Source organism: Larimichthys crocea, unplaced genomic scaffold, assembly GCF_000972845.2.
Source record: "Larimichthys crocea isolate SSNF unplaced genomic scaffold, L_crocea_2.0 scaffold604, whole genome shotgun sequence".
Taxonomy (NCBI): domain Eukaryota; kingdom Metazoa; phylum Chordata; class Actinopteri; family Sciaenidae; genus Larimichthys; species Larimichthys crocea.
In genome coordinates, this window is record NW_020857908.1 from 126013 (window position 1) to 150447 (window position 24435).

General features: G+C 40.8%; 1 protein-coding gene across 2 annotated transcripts in view; it reads left to right on the top strand.

Annotated features, from left to right (window-relative positions):
• pam (peptidylglycine alpha-amidating monooxygenase) overlaps nt 1–23385 on the top strand; it is a 127490-nt gene extending 104105 nt beyond the window's left edge. For both annotated transcript variants that reach the window (XM_027276804.1, XM_027276805.1), the window contains 11 exons: nt 6161–6290; nt 6865–6981; nt 7070–7142; nt 7701–7911; nt 8297–8500; nt 8635–8750; nt 17305–17401; nt 17610–17660; nt 19107–19355; nt 20988–21047; nt 21588–23385. In XM_027276804.1, coding sequence (XP_027132605.1) covers nt 6161–6290; nt 6865–6981; nt 7070–7142; nt 7701–7911; nt 8297–8500; nt 8635–8750; nt 17305–17401; nt 17610–17660; nt 19107–19355; nt 20988–21047; nt 21588–21766 — 1487 coding nt within the window. In that variant the 3' untranslated portion in view covers nt 21767–23385. The remainder of the gene's footprint in view (nt 1–6160; nt 6291–6864; nt 6982–7069; nt 7143–7700; nt 7912–8296; nt 8501–8634; nt 8751–17304; nt 17402–17609; nt 17661–19106; nt 19356–20987; nt 21048–21587) is intronic.
• The last annotated feature ends 1050 nt before the right edge of the window (nt 23386–24435 follow it).

Here is a 24435-nt window from a genome sequence, read left to right on the forward strand (position 1 = left end):
CATTGGCAACCGCAAGCGATGCTTTGACATAACGGGATATTGAACTCTCTGTAGATATCAGACTATCAAGACTACATTTTTAATGTCAGCCATTTTATCCTTGTTTCCCGCAGACACACCACAACACAGGCAGCACAAACAGGCAGACGCACAACAACACACACAGACAGGACAAGCACACATGCATGCACACACACACACAGGACAAGTTTTTTCAAATGAGAATTCCCTTCAAAATAAGAGCACAGTAAAAAGGCAATGATGACACAGCTTGTTGTATATACTGGAATTTGCTGAGCAGTGGTCAGTAATAATGTATGGGGGCGATGGGCCAGAGTCAGGCACACTCAAAATTTCTTTAGAAATGTTTCTACTGTTAATGGCTACTGCTAACATGCTAATGCTGATAATGTTAATGTTAATTGCTACCGCATCAGCGCTAACAGCTAATGTTAACATTGTAATGTTAATGCTCATGTTACATGCTAATGTGTAATTCTAGCGCATCACGGCTATCATGCTATGGATAACACTAATGCCAACAAGCTAATGCTAACATGCCCACCAAGATTTGTACTATTATTTTCTAAATTCATTCTACTTTAATATTTCTACAAATTATTTAACTTTTTCTACAATAATTTTACCATTTCAAATCCATTATACAAACTTCAAATCTTATACAGACCTACAATTTAAATGACTTACTTTACTACAGACTTAATTCAAACTACACATTTCAACAGGATCTTGTACTATTAAACTTTTATTCAACATTTTTTTTTAGATTCAACTCATTTAGAACATTCTACAGACACAAGCATGCACACACACACACACACACACACACACACACACACACACACACACACACACAGTAACACAGACACACAGACAGACACACAGACAGAGACACACGCACAGAGACACACGCACAGAGACACTGAAAGACGCTCAGTAAACAGATGACATCATCGTGTTCAAACAATAAAAATCTGCTGATCTACGATCAATACAGGCTGTTCTGCCACACCTGACAGGTAAGTCTCAGGACAGTCTCAGGACAGTCCTACAATCCTTCTACACTTTGAACTACTTCTCCTTTACTACAGACCTCAGTTTAAACTACACGTTCCCAAGATCCTGTACTATTATTTTACTAAATTCTACTATTAATATTCTACAAATTATTCAACGTTTCTACAAATATTTTACCATTTGAAATACATATACAAAACTATCAAATCTTTATATAACCTTACAATAAACTACCCTCCTTCTACTACAGAGTTCAGTCAAAACTACACAGTTCACCAAGATCCTTGACTATACTATTACTCGTCTACAATTCACCTTTTCATCTGAATACTACAGTGTTACACAACATTGTATCACTTCATACTATTCTACTCTTTCAACCAATTTCAACATTTTTAAGATATATCCCTATGGCCTTTTCAAGCTTTATAGTATAAGACAGCGAAGAGCGACAGGAATGTGAGGGGGAGAGAGAGTGAAAGAGACAGGGAAAAGAATGCAGAAAAAGGGCAGCAGGTGGGCCGCTGGGGCCGGCAGCAGCAGAGGGCACCCCACACCGCACTTTCCGCAGGAAATGCTGTTTTCTAGTTGAGTGTGCCTGAAGGCGCACACTAGGGTATCCACCCACCACGCTTATTGAGTGTGCGTGCAAGGCGCACACGATATAGGTTATCACAACCGCGCTTATTGAGTGTGCGTGCAAGGCGCACACTATATGTTATCCACCGGCCCATTATTATTGAGTGTGCGTGCAAGGCGCACACTATATGTTATCCACCGCGCTTATTAAATTATTAGTGAGTGTGCGTGCAAGGCGCACACTATATGTTGTCCACACGCGCTTATTATGGAGTGTGCGTGCAAGGCCGCACACTAATGTTATCACCGGCTTATTTGAGTGTGCGTGCAGCGCACACTATATGTTATCCACGCGCTTATGCTTATTATTATTCTTACGCCGTTTTTTTTGTCACGCACTCCTCCCAGAGTTTTTGTTGCACATACACAAAACGGGTAGCGAAACGACCGGCTCGGATTATTGAGTGTGCCTGAAAGCGCACACTATATGTTATCCACCGCGCTTATTCTTATTATTATTAATCTTACGCCCTTTTTTTGGTTCGCTACTCCTCCCAGAGTTTTTGTCGCACATACACAAAACGGGTATCGAAACGTGCGGCTCGGCCGGGACATGTGTGCTATGTCTTTTCTAAGAGTTTCGGCAAACGGTTTTGCCAAAAATCGACAAAAACGAAGCCAAAAAATGAATGGGTGTGTATTGCGAGAACTTTCCAGAGCTAGAGTGAGTGATGTCATCGCTAGAGTGGAGAGGGGAGAGAACGATCAGTGAAAAAATAAAACGTATTTGACTACCGTGGCCTCAAATGAGCCACTACAGACACGATTTATACATAGAAACGTAGCAAAATTTGTCGTCTCACTCACATTCGCCTGCCAAAGCTGTCAGACATATAGTTTTGGCTCCCTACGTGCTCATTGATCGACTACTCCCCCCAACAGCCTCATAGACTCCCATGTTAAAAAAGGAGGGAAATTTTCTGGAGGAAGGCAGAAGTAACGTTTCTCTCTCTTGCTCCTGAGGGCACATTTCTTCATTTATCGAAACTGAACAACTATGTAAAACGATCTGGAAGGGCACGCGATGCCCCCAGTTATGTCGGTTCAATGATTGGAATTACGGTTTGGTCAGAAATCCTTCCTTTTCGAGAGGAGTTCTCAGCATTTTCTCTCAGTCTCTAAGTGACATTCTAACAGGTGCAGTAACTACTTCCCTGATTACAGTTGGTCCTGGTTGCTTAGCGACCTCAGCCTGCGTGAAGGAGGAGAGGGGGGAGGGGCCAGCAGAACCTGAGCGGCGGCCATTTTAGTAGTTCTTGGCACTTAATTTGAACCTGTCTGTGTAAAATGGCAGAGCAGACAGCAGAGCGTTAGCGCAAGCTGTAAAGACATGCTATTTGCAAACATTAGCGACCAATGCTAAAATTAGTTCTAATTAACATTAGCCACTGGGAATTAAAAACATGTTAATTACTAACATGCTAATGCTAAAATGCTAACATGCTAACTGTTAGCGCATCAGTGTTTACATGTTAATGCTAACATGCTAATGTTAACATGATAATGCTAACATGATAATGCTAACTGTTAAGGCATCAGCGTTAACATGCTAATGTTAACATGCTAATGTTAATTGTTAACGCAACAGTGTTAACATGCTAATGGTAACATGCTCATGATAATTGCTAGCGCATCATTCTTAACATGCTAATGCTAAAATGCTAATGTTAACATGCTAATTTTAACTGCTAGCGCATCAGTGTTAACATGCTAATGTTAACATGGTAATGCTAACTGCTAGCGCATCAATGTTAACATGGTAATGTTAAAATGCTAATGCTAGACATGTTAATATTAACATGCTAACTGCTAACGCATCATTGTCAACATGCTAATGCTAACATGCTAATGTTAACTGTTAATGCATCACCGTTAACATGCTAATGCTAACATGGTAATGTTAACTGTTAGCGCATCACCGTTAACATGGTAATGTTTACATGCTAATGCTAACATACTGCATTAGTGTTAACATGCTAATGCTAAAATGCTAATGTTAACTGCTAGCGCATCAGTGCTAACATGTTAATGATAACTGGTAGCGCATCACTGTTAACATGCTAATGCTAACATGATAATGCTAACATGATAATGCTAACTGCTAGTGCATCAGTGTTAACATGTTAATGTTAACATGCTAATGCTAACATGCTAGCGCATCAGCATTAACATGCTAATGTTAACATGCTAATGCTAACATGCTAATGTTAATTGCTAGCATGTAAACACTAGCTGCTCCTGTGTCTAAATAGACATGTTAAAAATTACTATTTGAGGTGTGCTTTTTGAATACAGACCCCCAGCAACAGCCCACTCGTCACTCTCAAAATTTCTTTTCTAGTACTGAATTTGCTGAGCAGTGTCAGTAATAATGTATGGGGACGACGGGGCCAGATTCACGCACCCTCAAAATTTCTTTAGAAACTTTCTAGTTTTCATTGTTATGCTGATGACACTAGGGATGCATGATATTTATCGGACCAATAAAATATCTATATGGGGAGAAATTACGTCATTTTATATTGACCCAAGAGGTTCATTTTAACCGGTAAAAGATCTAATAAATTAATCAAAATTGGGAGAATTGTTTGCAGGCCGAGTAGCCCCAAAAGCCAAAACCAAAATCGCGCCTTATTGGCAGGACCCAAGCCCCGTCACTGCCAGACTAATAATGAACATGTCTTCACCAGTGTGGCAGAAGATAACAGCATTGCTGTTTGCAAAAGTTGTTCAGCGAAGATTCCGAGAGGAGGAAAGAAAACCTTGAGTTTTAATACGACGCAATGTTTAAAACAAGCGGTATCAAAAGAATATGAAGGACCCGTGGTAGCAGCTAGCGGTGCTGCTAAGGTTAAAACAACACAGAGTGTGGATGATTGACACCTGTCATCTGGCACCTATTGACCAATCAGAGTCAGGATAATCGATTAGTACCACCCACCTTCACCTTTGACCCACCAATGACGATCCAGAATGAAGTAAACCCAAAGGTAGTATATTGCACCAAGAGGTCACACTTCACTTTCAAAGACCCTTTGTCTTTATGTAAACAACCAGGAGCTTCGTGATTGATTCAAACTAAAGCAGAGACATAGGAGTAGAAATTAGCAGCGTTTCGTTTTGTGGATTGTTTTTGCTCCTCTTTGGGGGCTAGCTTGCCGAGTTTTCGGAGCACAGTGATGAGAGACATATCTTTGTAATCAGCTGAGTTCAAGTTCAAAGGGCTCCCACACTATTGTTATCAAAATCTTTATTATTATTGGTCTGAAAGAACACACTCTTTAAAACCTCTCGGGCTTATTCTTCTTCCGCTTATTGAGTGTACCTGAAAGAGTACACTCTTTAAAACCTCTCGGGCTTATTCTTATTATTGAGTGTGCCTGAAAGCGCACACTATATGTTATCCACCGCGCTTATTCTTCTTATTCCGCTTATTATTATTGAGTGTACCTGAAAGAGCACACTCTTTAACACCTCTTGGGCTTATTCTTCTTCCGTTTATTGAGTGTGCCTGAAAGAGCACACTCTTTAAAACCTCTTGGGCTTATTCTTCCGCTTATTCGTCTTCCATTTCTTCCGTGTTTTTTTTCGGTTCGCTTCTCCTCCCAGAGTTTTTTGTCGCACATACACAAAACGGGTATCAAAACGACCGGCTCGTCCGGGAATGGTGTTCTATGACTTTTCTAAGAGTCGAACGGTTTTGCCAAAAATCGCCAAAAACCATGTAAAAAAAAATGAATGGGGATGTGTATTGCGAGAACTTCTGAGTGAGTGATGTCATCACTAGAGTGGAGAGGGAGAGAAAAAGTCGTCGAAAAATACATTTGTAAACTGCGACTGTAAACTGAAACTTGGCAAGGACATGGTCCACGAGACGATTATTCATGTGGTCATTTCGAATTTTGGTTTGCACACCTTATGCCATGTTCGGCCACCTCTTCGAGGGACTTCATTTGAAGCTTTTGTGTCAGAGGGTCACAGGGAGAGGGACTAAGCATGCGCAGCTGTCACTAATTACTCAGACACTCACACACACACACACTGACACACAGACAGGGAGGAGAGGGGGGAGGGGCTATTTTCAAAATAAGAGTCACAAGGCAGAAGCCAGCAGGCAGAAGCCGAGTGGGGGCCATTTTAGCAGTTATTGGCACTTAATTTGCGCATCAGCGCTAACATGCTAATGTTAACATGACTGGTAGTGTATATAATATCGATTTTATATTCTTTGTTTTGTTGGTGGCTTTATTTCCATTTTATAATTGACTTTTTTTGTCTTTGAAGTTCCATAGGCTGTTTGCGTAAAAATGTCAATGTACATTTTAAAGAAAACTTCATCTATGTGAAGTATCATCTTTTATGAGCAGTTACTGAATGCCAGTGATCATCTTTGACAGCATGTTGAGAATACCTTAACTCACTGGTTTGTTCTTTGTTTGTATATGTGTGTGTTTGTGTGTTTGTATCTATCTGTGTGCTATAGATTTCCATTTGGAGCGAGTCTTGGCGTGGCCACAGAGTTCTCTTCAGCTTGGTCAGGTGTCAGGACTCGCCCTTGACACAAATTCTAACCTGGTCATTTTCCACAGAGGTGACCACCACTGGGGGGAGGAGTAAGTCACTTTCACTCATGATATATCATTTTTGGTCTTTTCTTTATGTTTTGTCAGCCTCTGAAACTGAAAAACTGAAGTAAACTCTCATTCTTTGTTCATCTGGAGAGCTCACTCCTGCTGCTTGGCATATAATCACTGCAAACATCCCACATTTCTTTTGCTATCTAATAATTTGCTCGTAGACAATGACTGATAATCTCTCCAAGGCATATGAACAAAAAAAAATCAATAATAAGATCTTACTATCTATAATTGTCACAAGTGCTGTCAGTGCATATTATATTATTTAAAATATGTTCACAGTGTTATGTTGAGGGGAAAACTCATTTTCCCAGTAAAAATGTCTGCCCATGCACATATTAGGGAACTTTTCTCTCACTCCTTGTCTTTGTTTGCCTCCTTCAGTTTATCTTTGGTCACTATTGATAGTCAGCAAATGGCTGTAGAACAGTTAGCTGTAAGTTCATATCAATGTAGTTAATATGAATATGAATGATGGCTGGATATATTTAAGAATAAGAACTCAAAAAAGCAGAATCAATTAATATAAAAAGTCACAACTTTTTTTCAGCTCCTTTAACAGCCAGGCTCGATACCAGCAGAGATCCCTGGGTCCTATTCAGCAGTCCACTATTTTGGTTGTGGACCCGGCCAAAGGCAACATCCTGAAGGCTTCTGGGAGAAATATGTAAGTTCTAGTTGTACGTGTTGAACATCCTACAGTACAACCTGAAATAAAACTCATCTTGTAAAAATGCATTTCTCTGATGTTGCAGGTTTTACTTGCCTCATGGAATAACTATAGACAAGGAGAATAATTACTGGGTTACTGATGTGGCTCTTCATCAGGTAAGCTGGAGGTGGCATAGCAAACTAAGTGTGTTTAAAGTGGACCTACGGTATTGTGATTTCCCTTATTTTCTGTCACATTTATCATTTAACAAAGTTGGATGTCAGAAAGATTTGAGTTCATAACAACATTCAGTAGACTCAGTAGTTGTCATGAACAGGGAGATGAACTATAGAGTTAACATGTCTTTTTTTCCTGTGAAGTTGGACATGGGGCCTTATGGAGACTTTTTTGGTAGCCAGCATCAAGTGGACATTTGAGAAAATGCAGTTGTTGGCACTTCTGTATTAGCTTAATTTCCCCACCTCAGAGCTTGCTGCTTGTTGGTGGTCATAAAAAGTCTTAGAATAAAAATATGGAGCTGGAAATAAGTTCCCTTTAATAATAACCGGCTTGATAAAAGCAGATGTTTAGCAGATGGTCTGCTAATGATTAACTAATCATTTACACTTAATTTAATTACATTTGTAAATGATTTGTAAACAGCTATTGGAAGTCATTTGTAAGCAGCTTGTCTGAACCTGAGCTATTCAGAGTCTCTTTTCTGTTCTCATCAGGTGTTGAAAGTCAGCAGTGACGGAAGAGATAGAACCTTGCTGGCACTGGGAGAGGCTTTTACACCAGGAAGTGACATTACCCACTTCTGCCAGCCCACTGATGTGGCTGTGGACACTGGCACAGGGAACATCTTTGTGTCTGATGGCTACTGCAATGCCAGGATACTGAAATTCTCTCCTGATGGCAAATACCTGTCTCAGTGGGGTGCAGGTAGGAATCGAACACAAACACACAGCAGGTCTTGCTAGACATCAGACCTTTTCAGTCATATATATATTTCGCATTACCTGAAAATTTTGCCTGAAAATGTGTCACTGAATGTAACATATACTCATGAATTGAATATGAACAGGATATATCATAAAACAAAATTGAAGTGAGCATTTTTGTGAGAAACATGTAAGTGAGAATGAGTGTCCTGCTTTAATTCTAGATTTTTTTTTTGTTAAGTTATGCTATAAATCATAAACCTTCATAGATTATCTGTTTTATTAAGGATGTGCTAATTTAATAGGTTTACACATCACTGCCCCCTGTGTACCAGTGGACACAATGTGCACATATTCAGCCACCTTGTCTTTTTCTAACTGTGAAGGCTCATCAGACAGGAGGAGGCGCATACCGTTCCAGATCCCCCACAGCCTGGTATTTCTTCCTGAAAGACAGGAAGTTTGTGTGGCTGACAGAGAGAATGGACGCATCCAGTGCTTCATCACTGAAACTGGAGAGTTTGTCAAGGAAATTAAGAAAGAGGAGTTTGGAGGAAAAGTTTTTGCCATCACCTTTAGCCCTGCTGGAGGTGAATTCACTGTCTGAGCTAAGACATTCATCTGAGCAAGATAGCAAGATATCCAGACTGGAATGCTAGAATACAATTTTGCATTTCAGTGTGTGTGTGTGTGTGTGTGTGTGTGTGTGTGTGTGTTCATGCAGGTGGCTTGATCTTTGCAGTAAATGGGGCCTCGGCATATCGTTCAGTTCCACTCTCAGGTTTTGTAATAAATTATTCAACTAAGGAGATATTGGATACCTTCAGCCCAGAGAAAAAGGTAATACACACACACACACACACACACACAATGATCCATCACACATTAAACGGTAAATCTACAGCTTCTATTCAGTACAAAGTTCGCCACTTAGCAGATCTATCTGTGAGGCACAAGTAGATCTGTGGGATAGTAAGGTACTATGTATAGTGGCCCTTTGTCACTATCCGTGCATGCTGGTGGTTTAAAGGGCTTGTACGCGTGCCGGTGTAGGTGCATGCAGGTGTAAATGCATAACACAGCCAACGTCCAAGCATTACTGATTATATGTTGCAAGTTTATTAGGCTACACACAGCCGACTCAAGAGTCACTTTCACAATAACACACAATTCTGACCTGCGGTGTTACACGCCATGGCACGATCAAAAACCGTATGGATTCCCCAGCGTGCGCCCCCTGCACTGATTAACCCACCTACCTATATAGATTCAAACAATGGGTGGCCTAAATAGATACTGCCACCTACTGGCACAAATGTGTACAACACCCATGAACACAGAAAATGACCAATCTGGCTCCTACACACCGGCCCCTAATTGTTATGGTGTGTAAGCATAACAATTCAAACAAACAAACAAAGGAGCCAAAAGCTCTTCTTGACACACCATATCCTATTAGTGCATAAACCAATTAATCATCATAGGCTGCCATCAGCAGTTTAGTTACAGGCCATTCCATAATACTAGATTTTGTCTTGAAGACTGGCAGATCGCACATTCTTGTCAGGAAAGGTTTCCAGCACTTTACCGAGTAGCGAAGAGCCTTGAGGTGCTGTCGAGTCCACCACTAAGACGACGTCCCCAGCAACAAGACTTCTTTTCCCCTGGTTCCATTTCTGCCTCTCCTGAAGCAACAGAAGATACTCTTGCACCCATCGCTACCAGAACAAATCTCCACCTTTTAGGAGGAGAATATGATTGGGTGTAAGAGGTTCAAGGTCGTTCGGATCCTCTGATAACTTGGTGATGGGCCGATCATTTAGTATGGCCTCAACTTCACAAAGAACTGTATGCAGTCCATCATCATCCAGTGTTTGTAGACGCAGAACAGAATTGAGCACTTTTCTGACCATCCGGATGACACGCTCCCAAACACCACCATGATGGGATGCTGCAGATGTATTGAAACTCCACTTGATTCCATGTTGAAGCAGTGCTCCCTGTATCTTGCTGTGATTCAACTTTGCAAGAGCCTCACACAATTCTCTCTTGGATCCAACAAAATTAGTGCCATTGTCAGACAACATATGAGTAACTTGGCCTCTTCTGCTCATAAATCGCCTCAAAGCATTAATGCATGCATCAGTGTCTAATGAAGTCGCCATCTCCAGGTGAACTACTCTGCTCGACAAACAGGTAAAAATCACTCCATAGCGTTTACACATGCTTCTCCCTCTTTTCACCTCAATTGGTCCAAAGTAGTCGACTCCCACACTTGTAAATGGAGGGAGATCAGGTAGAGTCCTCTCCAGTAGCAAATCTGCCATCTTTTGTTCAGCGGGTCATACAGCGAAGCGTCTGCAAGTGCAACAGTCAGATATCACTTTCCTTATTGCTGAATTCGCCCCTGTGATCCAATATTTTTTCCTCAGTGTGGACAATGTGTGGTTTCTTCCACTGTGGCCCAGCTGATGGTGAATGTGTCTTAAGATGAGAGTTGCAACATGTTGATCTTTAGAAAGAATGAGTGGATGCTTACTCTCCTCTGGCAGTGCTGCTTTAATCAGCCGCCCTCCAACTCTCAGCAGGCCATCTTCCAGGCGTGGATCCAGTTTGTACACAGAACTTCTCTTTCTGACTGATGACTTTCCAGACAAGAGTGTGTCAGTTTCCTCCTTAAACTGCTGTTGTTGAGCATATTTAATGATGGAAACCTCTGCCTCCAATAGGTCATCTGAAGAAACAGAAACTCTGTCCCCCAAGTGTCTTTCTGACCCTCTTCATCTCCAACCGTACGTGTGTGGATTGATTGTTTGGGTCAGACACCAGTTTCAGACACCAGTCTCACTTGGCGTAATTTCAGCAGAGCTCTCTTCACCTTGAGGAACCATGCAACTGAGACCTTCAGCCTCTGCCAGCTTGAAAAATAAATAAGCAGTTGGTCAGTAGCACTTGGTGAGTCTTTCACAATCACTGCACTCACAATGAAGTCTCTTTTCACTTCTGGGTCATCCAATGAAACGGCCGTCTCCACAACACACTCTGGCCAATGCTCCTCTGACTTCCATAGGAAGTTGGGCCCTTCCACCCAACTGCTGCCAGTCAGCAGTGCGTCCACCTTCATACCTCTGGAATCCATCATCAGCTGGATTCATCTTAGAACATACATATCTCCACTGTGACACGTTGGTGGCATCCCTGATGGTTGAAACTCTGTTTCCCACAAAGGTATGAAATCTCTTATCTTCATTTTTTATATATTTCAGGATGGAGGTGCTGTCTGTCCAGAAGACTGAATCTTCCAACATCCTGTCCATTTGAACAGCAAGAACCGCCGCTGTGAGCTCCAAACGTGGGATGGTGACCTGTTTTAATGGTGTCACTCTTGCTTTTCCAAGCAGGAAGGCGACGTGAATATTATGCTGACAGTTCTCCATCCTGACATAATTGACGACACCATATCCACATTCACTTGCCTCTGTCACACCGCGCTGAGGTCAAGTTGGGTTTTTGTTCTGTCTCGTCATTTCCTCAGAGATGGTGTGGTTATGCAGTGCTCCACACAATCCTTTCCCCACCCCATGATGGATCCCGTTTTCCAATCAATGTGTGGGTTGTGACTGAGGAGCCATTGATGTCCCAGAATCAGTGTGTGTGCAGGGGACTTGAATAAATAAAAAGTCATGTGTTCTATGTGCTTGTTGATGCGGAGCTTGAGAGGCTCTGTGATGTGTGTGATAATGAAAAGTTCATGTCCGTTCAGTGCTCTGACATGGATGGGCTTGGCCAAAAGTTCAGCTCTGAGGCCAATCTTCTCCACTAACCCCCAGTCCATCATGCTTTCATCAGCCCTTGAGTCTATGAGAGCCCCTAATGCGGTGGTGGTGGCGTGGTGCGTTACCTTAACAGGCGTGAGGTTACGTGATACAGGCTTAACAGCCGTAACTCGACTCACCACAAGGTCCTCTTAGGTCCCACTCACCACAAGGTCCTCCCCGCAGTAAAAGCAACAGCCCTCCTGCTGGCGTCGTCGCCGCTCCTCTGGTGTCAGCCGTGTCCTGCCAAGCTGCATGGGCTCCTCTTCCCTGGTGGTGGAGGAGGGAAGACCGCGCTGCGGCGGCGAATAACGGGGAACCTGCTCGCCCGGGGCTGGCGGCTCACATCGGGGGTGGGGGAGTGTGGAGGCCTCTCCGACGTCGAACCACCGCTCCGCGGTTGCTGGAGCTCACGAACCCGGTTGTCTGTCTGGATAGCAAGCGAGATGAGAGAGTCCAGGTCTGCAGGCAGGTCCAGTGGCAGCAGCAGCTCCTGGATGTGAGGAAAACGTCGTACAGGGCTGTGTTATTCCACACGCTCTCCGCCGCCAGGGTACAAAAGCGGATGGCGTAGTCGCACACCGAGTCCCTACCCTGTGTCAGTCTGCTCAGCTCCCTGGCTTTTTCTCTGTCTGTAGACACTGGGTCGAAAGTCTTTGTGAGGGTAGGAGCCGCTGCCGCTGCCGTTGGCGGGGACTCTGCCGCCATGGGTGGCCAGGCTGTCAGCCGCAGGTGGTCCACAAGGTCCCCCACCTGGGACGAAAGCAGACCGAGATGCGTCGCCATCGCCATCTGGAACTCCTCCTGACGGGACATGCGGTCTTCCTGAGCCTGTAACAAAGCTGCCCACTGGCCAGCCTCTGCTGAGAAAAAATTATCAAAATCACTCACAATGAGGAAAATCAAGAGGCTGCAAAACATTAACTGAAAATCTCTCCTAGGGAGGCTGAAAAAACAACTAAACTAAGCACTATGAAAGAAAAGGCTATACTAAGAAATTTACAACAAAAAATCACTCAATCGAGGAGAAAACAAAAAACACTCGAGCAAAAACACTATGGCTATGGCAAGGCAAGGAAAAAGGCTTAGGCGAACAATCCGAGGACGAAACACTTTGGCACAGGACAAAGGGAGACGCAGACAAGATATACACAGGGTAATGGGGAACAGGTGGAAACAATCAGGGCGGGGAAGACAATCAGACCGGTGACACATGAAGAAGGGCAAGTGACCTGAAACGAGAGGGCAGGTAAATATCAAAATAAAACAGGAAATGACGAGACAGAACAAAATCCCAACTTGACCTCACTGCAGTGTGACAGCGTCGGAGAAGTGATGCATACGAGCATGTACAAGTGGTCCAAAATCCTTTGGCTTAATGCACCTCTCAATCCTAAACTCTGCAAGCTTGACAAGGTCTTCCAGCCACTTTGTCCAGTGTTGCTGTATGTCACTTGGTAAGTTGACATACAGCAACACCCCCCCCCCTTCACACTTACAGGAAGAATTGGAAGAACACAGCCATCCTTACCGGCCCCTGTATGACCACATGTTTGGAAAGAAGCTGGTTGTTTACTGAGTGGGCCCTTTAACTGTTGTGAAGCTGGTTTCTTTGCTCTGGAGCAGGTGGTTGTCTTTTGATGTGTAGCACAGTGGGATGAGTTTGACCACAGACTTTGCATGTCAAGTGCCTCTCACATTCACAACTCATGTGACCATCACATAAGCATGCAAAGCAAACTCCCTTTTCCCTCAGAAGTTGAATTTTCTCCTTGTGCCTTTTCCCATTAAACTGTTTACACTCCTCCAATGTGTGACTGTATGAACAGCAAAGACATCCAACTTTGACTGTCTTTTCAAGCTCTGCTGGTGGCTCCTCCCCCCTTTCTGACGAAGTCATGGATGTTACAGTGGTGGCAACAATATTTCCTTGTAGACTTAAACTGGGTGAGATTCTTTGTGCCGGCCGCACCAGATACAGGATCTTGGATGTCACCGAACAGAGGATCAGAAAGAATTTTAACATGACGCTCCACAAATGCAACCAAGTCAGTAAAGTGAGCTCTCTGCTGTGTTTGTTCCATGATTCCATGAGCGATGGATCTTCTTTGCTCCCTCAACCTGTATGGCAGCTTTGCAAGAATGGCTCTCATATTTTCAGGCATATCCAACTCTTTCATATATTCCAATTCTCCCATTACATTACAACAGCCACGCAAAAAGAAAAAGAATTGGAGTGCTTTAACATCTTCACCCTTTATGGACTGCCAGGCTAGACCCTTTTCCATATAAGCATTAGCAATTTTATATTTATTTCCAAAATGCTCTTGCAGCAGGTCCTTAGCCACTGCATAGCCACGATCAGGAGCCAAGTGCTGGCAGCTACGTACCAGTTGTTGTGGCTGTCCTCTGGTAAATTGCTCCAGATAGAAAAGACAATCTGCTGCTCCTGCTTTATCCTCCACTCCTTGCTCAAATGCTTTTATGAATGCTCTGTACTGCAAAGGGTTCCCTTCAAATATAGGAACGTCTCTAGGTGGCAGAGATCTTGTAATTTGCTGTTGCACCAAAGCAGCTGTTATTTCGTTTTGTCTGTGCATGACGGTAAGCATGTCCTCAGATGCAATTTGATTTATGCGAGGTTGAGTGAATTGATGAGTGATTTGGGGTTGACTGATTTCCTTGTTTAATTAAAGAGTTGTCATTTGACCTTTAAGTTGGTGTGAATTTCCCATGCTTTCCTGGTGGTCATGCATATTGTAGTTATGTTCAGAAGCCGTTTTAAAACTTGAGCCACATTCCTTTGATCGCACATCCAGTGGTTTATTTGGATTTATTGAACACTGTTGTTGCATTGATTTCCACAATCCAGGCTGATATTCATTTGCCAAAGGATTTAACACAATCACAGACCCATTTTTCCCTTTTTTATTTTCCAGGTACGAGCTCATTGCATTTTTGGATCCTGAACCAGCACTTTTCACACCAGAGGATTGCAATACTGCCAACTTAGCATTTGTTGCAGCCATTTCCACCTCTAAGTCAAGCTGTTCTTGTTTCCTCCTCAATTGTTGCTCCTGCTCCTCCAATGCATGCCTTGCCTTCAGAGCTGTAGCACGGGCAATAAGAGCAGCTTTATCTGCTTCAGCTTTTATGCGTACTGAAGCGGTGCTTGATCCACCACTGGCTCTACTTTCTTTACTTGAGCGTTTGCTTTCCACATTAGAAATGCTGTCATCTGGGCTAATGTCATCCACCACCAGCCCAGTTGCATGCACATTGTTTTCATTGTTTGTGACATTAGCATTTTGATTGATACCAACCTAATTTTTATTTGCATTACCCTCATTGTTTGTAACACCAACATTTTCTTGTATATTACCTTCAAAGTTTGAAACCCACATTTCTGCACCATAAAACACTAATTTAAAGACAGAAATTTTGCTTTAAACCATATTTCGTGTTTTTCTTGTTCATCGCCTGGCATTAAACCCAACAGCTGTTCATGCATACATTTTGCATCATCACACACCACCCTTGATTCATTCAAAGCATCACAAACCATTGTTTTATCACCCTTTATGATGAGATCTTTCATTGAGTCTCGTATATTGGCGGCTCCTTTCAGTCGTCCTCCCACAATCACCTCCTCCAGGCTTTCCAGACACAGCGAAGGCCCACAGGAACCACAAGGCCAATTGTTGCTTTCCCAAGGAGTCCAATGGGAACCGGTTTTTGACTAATATAGTGGCCCTTTGTCACTATCCGTGCATGCTGGTGGTTTAAAGGGCTTGTACGTGTGCCAGTGTAGATGTAGGTGCATGCAGGTGTAAATGCATAACACAGCCAATGTCCAAGCATTACTGATTATATTTTGCAGGTTTATTAGGCTCCACACAGCCGACTCAAAAGTACTCACTTTCACAATAACACACAATTCTGAGCTGCGGTGTTACACGCCATGGCACAATCAAAAACCGTATGGATTCCTCAGCGTGCGCCCCCTGCGCTGATTAACCCACCTACCTATATAGATTTAAACAATGGGTGGCCTAAATAGATACTGCCACCTACTGGCACAAATGTGTACAATACCCATGAACACAGAAAATGACCAATCTGATCTGAACTATGAGCTCTTTAAGATATGATGGTGCCTGACCATGAAGAGCTTTGTATGTAAGCAGTATGGTTTTAAATTCTATTCTTGATATTACAGGTAGCCAGTGCAAAGAACCTCAGTTTTGTCTGAATTTAACATCAGAACATCCAGTTTTTGATTTTATTTTAAGTTTAACTAACTGTTTGGCTTCATCAGGCTCCAGTCTGATTCTCCCTCAATCTGCATTGTTTTAACTTCTTGTCTAACTTTGTCTAACCTAATTTCTATTAAAAAATAGTTTGCTGAAGCTCAACATGTAGTCTGCGGTTACAGGACATGAAGAGAGAGAGCTAACTGGTCTTATGAGGCTACCAAAGTCTTTCGCCTGTTTTTATTTAATAACTTAATTGTTAAGATGTGAAATCTTGTTAAATGACAAATGTAGCTAATTGGCTACATTTAACTGATATAGAACAACATGCATGTTAGCCAGCTTGTGTACACAGTGAAAATGACTGCAGTGATGGACTTACTGGATTTGATGGATATATTAACATAAGTGTGAAAAGATCAACTGTACTAATAAAACATGTAAATAAACTGACAACTGTCAGATTTCATGCGATGAATGCAGATGTAACTTAGTGCTCTGTTATAGCTGCAGTAGAACTCCTGTGTCACTTCCGCTTCTAAACAAATCCAGTGCCTTAAATCAAAAAATTCCTTAAATATCATTGCAGTTACAAAACGTGATTGCTAGTGTGTCTATGGCCAGATCAAAAAGTAGTAGGCTTATGGGGCATCCTTAATTCCCCTTTCAAGAATGAAAGGTTGACACCATTGATAATTGGTGAGGTTTGAAGCAATAGTATGTACATAATAGTACATAATAGTTTAATCCACCTAATGAAGTTCGGTCCAAAGCCAGATTTTCCTCTCCACTCAGTCAAACACTTTCTCTGTGTCTAGAGAAAGGGCACATTCAGGAAATACATCTGAGGATGAGTACAAAATGTCAAATGACGTACTGTATATTGAAGTAGGAGTTTTTTTTTTTTTACAAAGCCACTTTGAGCTTCTGATATTATTGATGGTAGATTGCCCTCTAATCTATGGGCCAAAACTTTAGCTACAATTTTGAGATCAACATTTAATAAGGAGATTGTCCTACAGGAGGAGCACTCCTGGATTGTCACATTTTATTTTTTATGTTATTTTATCTTAAAATCATCTCATATGTTGAAACTAATCAAATCATTTTAAATTTGATGCCAGCAACATGTTTTAAAAAAGTCAGAACAGTGGCAACAAATATTGCTATTGTCTATTTCAGGTTTGTGAAATTTTCATCAGTTGAGGTTTGCTAGTTTAGCTCTGGTCTGAGCTTATTGCTTGCTGCCTTACCTTCTGAAAAGACAGACAGAATCATTTGTGTTGCCAGGTCCTTTGCATTGACTGTGTTTTCCCTTATTTACAGGAGTTTAAAATGCCTCATGACATAGTTGCAACCAGGGATGGCAGTGTCTTTGTCGGGGATGCAGGCAGTAAATCAGTCTTCAAGTTTACCACTGAGAGTAAGCTACAATAATATAATAACATAACTAATAATATATTAATAAAAAAACTAAATGTTTGCAGGATTTGTATGCATTAATTGAATACAGAAATGCTTTTGTTATGGCTTTGCAGCTGAATTTTCTACCTGTAATTAAAGTTTGCTGTTGTTAACCTGTATCCACTACTCCGTTGAAAAATACACTTTTTTTAATCTTAATTTTCCAGAGTCACATCGCTCTGTGAAGAAAGCTGGAATTGAGGTTCAAGAACTTGAGGGTGAGTATTGTTGATTTTTGCCACTTCAGACTGTATTTTCATCATGATAATAAAACGTCTTTGCTGTTGAGGCTTCAGCCTGTTGCTGCTTCTGTTGATATTTGCTGACACTACAAAGCAACACACACTTGGCGGCATGTGACAGACATTACAACTCCTGTAACTGTTAGCACATCCTGGCTGCTGTACATTGGGATTTTTTTTGTCTGATTGATGCATCTAGTGTGTGCTGCACTCAAAAACATTTTTTGGCCAAAATTCAGGACTTACGCATTTCAATTACATAGAAAATGTTCATCCATTTGAATTACATAGTTTTAATATAAATTAACTAATAAACCCAATGTGAAGCAAGTACCGGTAATAAAATTTATGTAATAGTACTAATAAACTCAATGTGTTTCTACTACACAGTAGTGTAGTAGTAACCAGGTTTATGCATTCAGTATTAATAAAGCCAACTTGTTTGTCCAAACCCGATAGATAAAATTAATGCTGTCATTTTGAGTTTATTAGTACTATTACATAAGTCTTATTACTTGCTTCACATTAAGTTTGTTAGTTAATTTATATTAATTTAGTAATTCAAATGGATGGAGATTTTCTATGTAACTGAAATACATAAGTCCTGCATTTTGACCTAAAACTGCGCAGAGTGCAGGCACAGTGTTAAACACTGATTTCTCTTCTTGAGACAGAGCAGCTGTGTGTTTCTGTTTCGGAAAGCAGACACTGTTCTGATCATTACTATGGTAACCAAGGTCAGAGGATGGGACTGTCTCCACTCATCTACAGAGTCAGATAACAATGTTGGACCAATAAGGATAAACTTATTTCCTTGTTTGTTGATTAATGAGCATTTATTGAGATAGAATAGTTGTGTCACTCTTTGAGGGCATATAGACAAGCCAGAGAGGAACTGAGGCAGCATCATGTCATGACAAGTGTATTGTAAATCCTCCATTCTACAGTACATGTCTTTGACTCCTGTGAACTGCCTCTCCACGGACTGAACTGATCATTGATTAGTAGAATTCTCCACAAAAGTGCTCAGTCATTTAAAACATACACATGAGTTAACAGTGCACCAGTGGGAACATAGTACTGGTGGCACATGTAAGTGGGAGGTGCATTTAAATTATGGCATTGCAAGATTTGTTGTACTGCAGTTGTTGAATAGACATGTCAGACCCATGTATGAGCACCAGACCAAAACTTGCTACGGCATCAACAAGGACATGGTCATTCATCAGGTATCAGTGCATGGCAGGAGAAAGATCAAATCAGATCCACAGATTTAAAGACAATATATTCAGGATGTGCTGATTCTGAAATGTTTTTACTTTGCCGATGCAGCATTAAAAAAAGACACAAGGCCTTGGGTTCGATTAACAAAAAACTGTTATTTGTAATGGAAACATAATCATAACATTTCTCTCTGTCAAGAAATGGAGATGATTATCCAAACTAAAGAGAGGCCAGAGCACAACCTGACAAAGATGGGAGCAATCCAAGAGATGCAAAAGGTAGTTCAACAGCCCAGACCACAGGAAGAGGCAGAAAAGGAGAATCACAAGAGTGCCAAAAAGGCAAACAGAGAGCAGGGTATACTTCCAGCCATTATCACCACTCTGCTGCTCATCCCTCTGCTTGTGGTCATCTCCATGGGAGTCTTTATCTGCTGGAGAAATAACAGTAAGTACAACAATAAGACCATTGTGTACAGAAGAGGGTTCAAGTAGTTTTGACATTGAAAAACACCAAAAATAAATTGCAAGCAGCATTGAATGAGCGCTGCACGCACCAGGGTCAGCGCTGTTCAAAAACAAAAACTCAAAAAGCAATTTACATTGCAAAGATCTTCAGACTGCACTGACATAATCTGTAGTCAATCTACATAGAGAGATAGTTTGACATGTTTAACTTTGTTTAGTGCCTGTACATAGTACATTTAAAAAGGCCTGTTCATTTTACACTATGGCTCCAAGAGGCTTTTTTATGTCTGGACACGATTTTCATAAATCTAAGAATACATGCAATATTTGGCTGAATATTTCTTAACTCTTAACAAACATGAAATTTGGGGCAGATTTAAACACAAAAACTCACAAGATGTTCACAAGATGGCATCATCAACGTCTTTGAGGTGTCTCTGGTCAAACAAGCAGAAAGTGTAAGTCAAATTATAAAACACTTTATGTTGGCAGTAGATGGTGTTATGCCTTTGACTGAATATTGCCATGTAGAAGTGATCAGGAAATCTGATCACACATGTACAGTTTGGGGTGGATTTGACAGATTACAGAAGATTGACAACTTCCTGTTTCATGGCAAAATGCGCAAAAAACAAGCCATTTTACCACACCCATGCAACCTATATACAATATAAATCTTTGCTACTTGTGACCTCTGCCTACTTTTGAGGTTTTCAGGATCTGTAGAATCTCAAAAATGCGTAAATGTGTTAAAATATGAAATCACCTCATGTCACTATGGCAGCCACTTTTCACAAAAACTCTCAAAGCTTCATAATATAGCATCATCAAGGTCTTAAGGCTTTTCTGAGCTCTGCACACTTTGAGCGATAAGGAAACTGCAGTTGACCATAAGTGACATACCAGAGACTAAATGCTTTGATGAACACTGGATGCTGGAAAGTAATTACAATCAAATTTAACCATGTAACCATCTGTAACGTCCCACCCACCAACACCACACGCACGCCACACAGCCAAGCCACAGCAAGCTAGTCATCGGCAGCTGGTCAGATACAGTTAGCTAGTTGGTTAACCAGGCAGCTGCAACCCAGCGATGCTGCATGTGATCAGCCATCTCACATCAAAGTAACCAAAAAACAGCAAGCCAGCCAATCTACTAGCCTGATCAGTTCAGGAGTCTGAAGTCTAGCTAGGCTATTTAGTTAGCACACTGTTGATTTTCACATTTAGAAGCAGAGAGAGAAAGCATGAGGGAGCACACAAACATAAATGTGAAAAAGTATTTTACATAGAAACAAGCCCACAGGCAACAGAGAAAGTCATGGAATGGAAAGTTACATTTCAACCTGTTAATCCATATAACATGATTTAAACATAGAATTATAAATAAAACAGTATGGTTGCAATCTGCACCTTCACAGCTGGATGCCATTGAATGCTACACACTGTGCCTGTAACTGCTTTACAAATTAAAATGTGTGTGTATTGTTTCCAGACAAACCCGACAAGATGTGAACGTGTCATTCATTTTAAGGACCCTCATGCTAAAACAGTTCACACTGCACTGATACTCTTCAGCTAAATGTTGTTCAATATTCTTTGTTTGCAGATCGATGTGAGGTGAAAACTGAACCCAGCTCCGTGGGAGGAATCTTGGGAAAAATAAGAGGTAAATCATTTGACATGAAAAATGAAATGTCATTACATACTGCTATAAATGATTTAATTAATAATACATTATTTTAACTCGACTTCAAAGTTTTTTCTAGACAAAAGTGGGCCAATGCACCTCAAATTTACAGAATAGTATTGGTGTTGTATTATTAATGTACTATAAAAAATGAAGAACTATTGACAGAGCTTATGCAATCAATGATCACGTACACCTTTGTAATACAATATATTTTATATTTTACCATGAAGAAAATAACATCTGAACAGTGATAACCAGTTAACCATTTTACTCTGCTTTATTTAACCCTAAGCAGATCCAGAGACCGATCTAGATACTAACTATCAAATAGTATGAAGTAGTTAAAACTGGCTCCACATTGAGCAAATAAGTAATCATTTATAATATTCTGTACTGTTGCAAGCCCAAGTTAAATATTTGAGTTAAACATTTTACTTAAAGGAAATATTTGTCTTTTGAAAAACTGTAGATAATCAACATGATTCTGACATCTCTGCTGTTTTCCCTTTTGTCCAGGTAAAGCAGTGGGCAGCCTGAACCTGGGGAACTTCTTTGCATCCCATAAAGGTTACAGCCGTCAGGGCTTTGACCAACTGAGTACTGAAGACAGCGACCAGGAGAGGAACGATGAGGACAGTAGCGACTCTGAGAATGAGGAGTACTCTGCTGTGCCTCCTCCCCAATCCTCTTCTTAGATGCTGTGGGACCTTTGCTTAAATTGCCAAGATGTATGTTATTCATCAGTTGTGTAACTGTTGTGTGAGCTGCCAAATTGTATTGTTTATATATTTAAAAATATACTGTATATAAAAATATTTTGGCAGAATTTCAAAAATAATTTAAATCTTTATTTAATTGATCCTTCTTTCTGATACAGGCGTGGTGACACAATTTACATATATCACTATATAAGATTTATTTTCCCCGTAATCAGACATAAAGAAATGATCAGCACAATCCCCAGACAAAGGTTAAGACATACCTTAAAACAAGAACAAATCTGCCAACAGGCTGAGCTAATTCAACTTTTTATTCATACCCTTGTTTCAGGAATTTTCTTAAAATTAGGAACCAATTGCTGGATTTCTGTTGGAAGTCAAGAAAATCAACCAATCGTCTGTGACTGAACCTTAAAAACCTTAAATGCTCTGTATCATGGTGGTACTACGGCCAGCACAAGCAGCACTGAAACAGTTTGGTACAGTGCAAAGGTCAAAGGTCAGAGAGGTGCAAACAGGTGGAAGTGGTGGTCTGTGGTATTTGGAAGAAGTTGGGTCTAGAACAGACTTCTCAGAACACTTTGAGAGAGAATCTAATTTACCTCATAAAAGTTACTTTTAGTTCAATGTGGTCCAAACACCTGAAATGAACTTGATGGAACATCAGTAAACCAATGGGTCATTCTTCTGATCTTATCTCATAGTATCCTTTTATGCACAGCAGTTTGATAAAAATCTCTGAAGGCAGCAGGAAATACTATATGTTGATGTTTGCTGTGTTGTCAGTTGTATTCTCACTGTTAAAAACAGAGATGCCAGATTACAGCGGCTCATGAATGCATCAGTGCATAAACTCTATATAATGAGATGGTTTACACCGTTTGCAGTCAACACTTTCTCCACCTTCCAGACAACAAGAGAGAGCGTACTTATTAATCACACCCTCTGATCTACCTTCAACTTTATTGCCCTTTGCGTTACTGTAAATGTCATCAGTTCAAATGCACTTTTCTTCATGGTGTAATGGATACGTGTATTACAGAGGTGGACTGTAGTCTGATGATTGCAGTTGCTCTCTGTATGCCTACATTTAGTCTTCATCCTTTTAAATATGCTGCTGTGAGCTTGGAGATGCCCGAGAACAGGTGCTTTGTGCTGGTCACTGTGCTTGCTCCATTATCAGAGTGCTTTAAATCCCTTGAAAACTGTCACCTCTTAAGTCACTGTTTATTTTACTGTTCGGTATTTTGATTCTGTTGAGTCAGAACTGGACTTAAATAGTGTTCTTCATGACATCTCTGAGTTGGAATTCAAAGTGGGTACAAAAAATTTAATGAATAGTTTATCAGTGCAGATATAGTTTACAGTACATTGAGTTCAGTTTTGATGAAAAAGTGCATCCTTCCTTGCATTAATATCTTCCATGTAGTAAAACTACACACAAAGCATTATTTCAGCATAGCTGTTTGGTCATGTTTCAATTCAGACATTTCTCTGTATATGATTAATATCGTTTTATGCCTTTTTACATGTGTTAGTACCTGCCATTACAAAATATGATTAAAACAGCTGCTGCTAGTAGAGCTTGTACTATGTTACTATGTTGATTTCTCTTACAAGTGAATGGAATGGATATATCTATATATATATATATATATATATATATTATATATATATATATAAATATATATATATATATATATATATATGAATGTTGCATTGCCCTGCTCTCTCTCTTGTGTGTGTGTGTGTAAATGCCAGTTGAATATGTTTAAAGCAAGTCTCAGCACTGTAACTTTTATGCCATCAAACTTCACTTCAGAGCAGATAGCAGCGAATTGAAAAACAGTTGCTACGTCCATTTTAAGAACTTAAAGGAACCACATCATCATTCTGTTTGCAAGTTTTCAGCTTCTACCTAATATTTACAAATCATTTCTATTCTCATTTTGTGATGATGCACTAAAATGACTTGAGCAGTGAATGTTATGTGTTCAGTAATGCATTTTAGGACTGGTAAACTAATATTCGAATTTCGAATTTATTCGAATATGATAAAAATATGTATATTCGAACGTAAAAATGAATATTCGAATATTACTATTTGCTAGGGCAGCGCGCGCATTGATTCTCCTCCGTTGTGTCCATGGTGGCGTCCCTTACTGACCTGTAGGCTAGCTATCTGCAGTCACGTGACACAACAGGAAGCACCCCATCCCGCTCCCCACCTCAATGAAGAGCAGGCTACACACCAGTGATCCCGATGAGCAGTACAGTTTTTGCATAAATTGCACTGAAGTTACACTAAATGTAACAGTTGAACATGACGCTTGATTTAGTTTGAAGACCGACAAAAATAAATCAGCGTGACTACCACTGGTCGTTTTTCTTGACATTTGGCAGTGCAACCCCCTCTGTTGGATATAACGGGGTACTGTACAATACTGTTACAAGTCCTATTCTCCGCGGGGGGGGGGGGAATAATTAATTAATTAATTAAGAATATTCGAATATATTCGATATTCTGACCATTTTTTAAGACTAATATTCGAATTCAATTTCTGGGGAATGTTACCAGCCCTAATGCATTTTAAATGTAGAGTGATTTGAAAAGGTTGCACTGCATCACCTATGATGGTTAATAT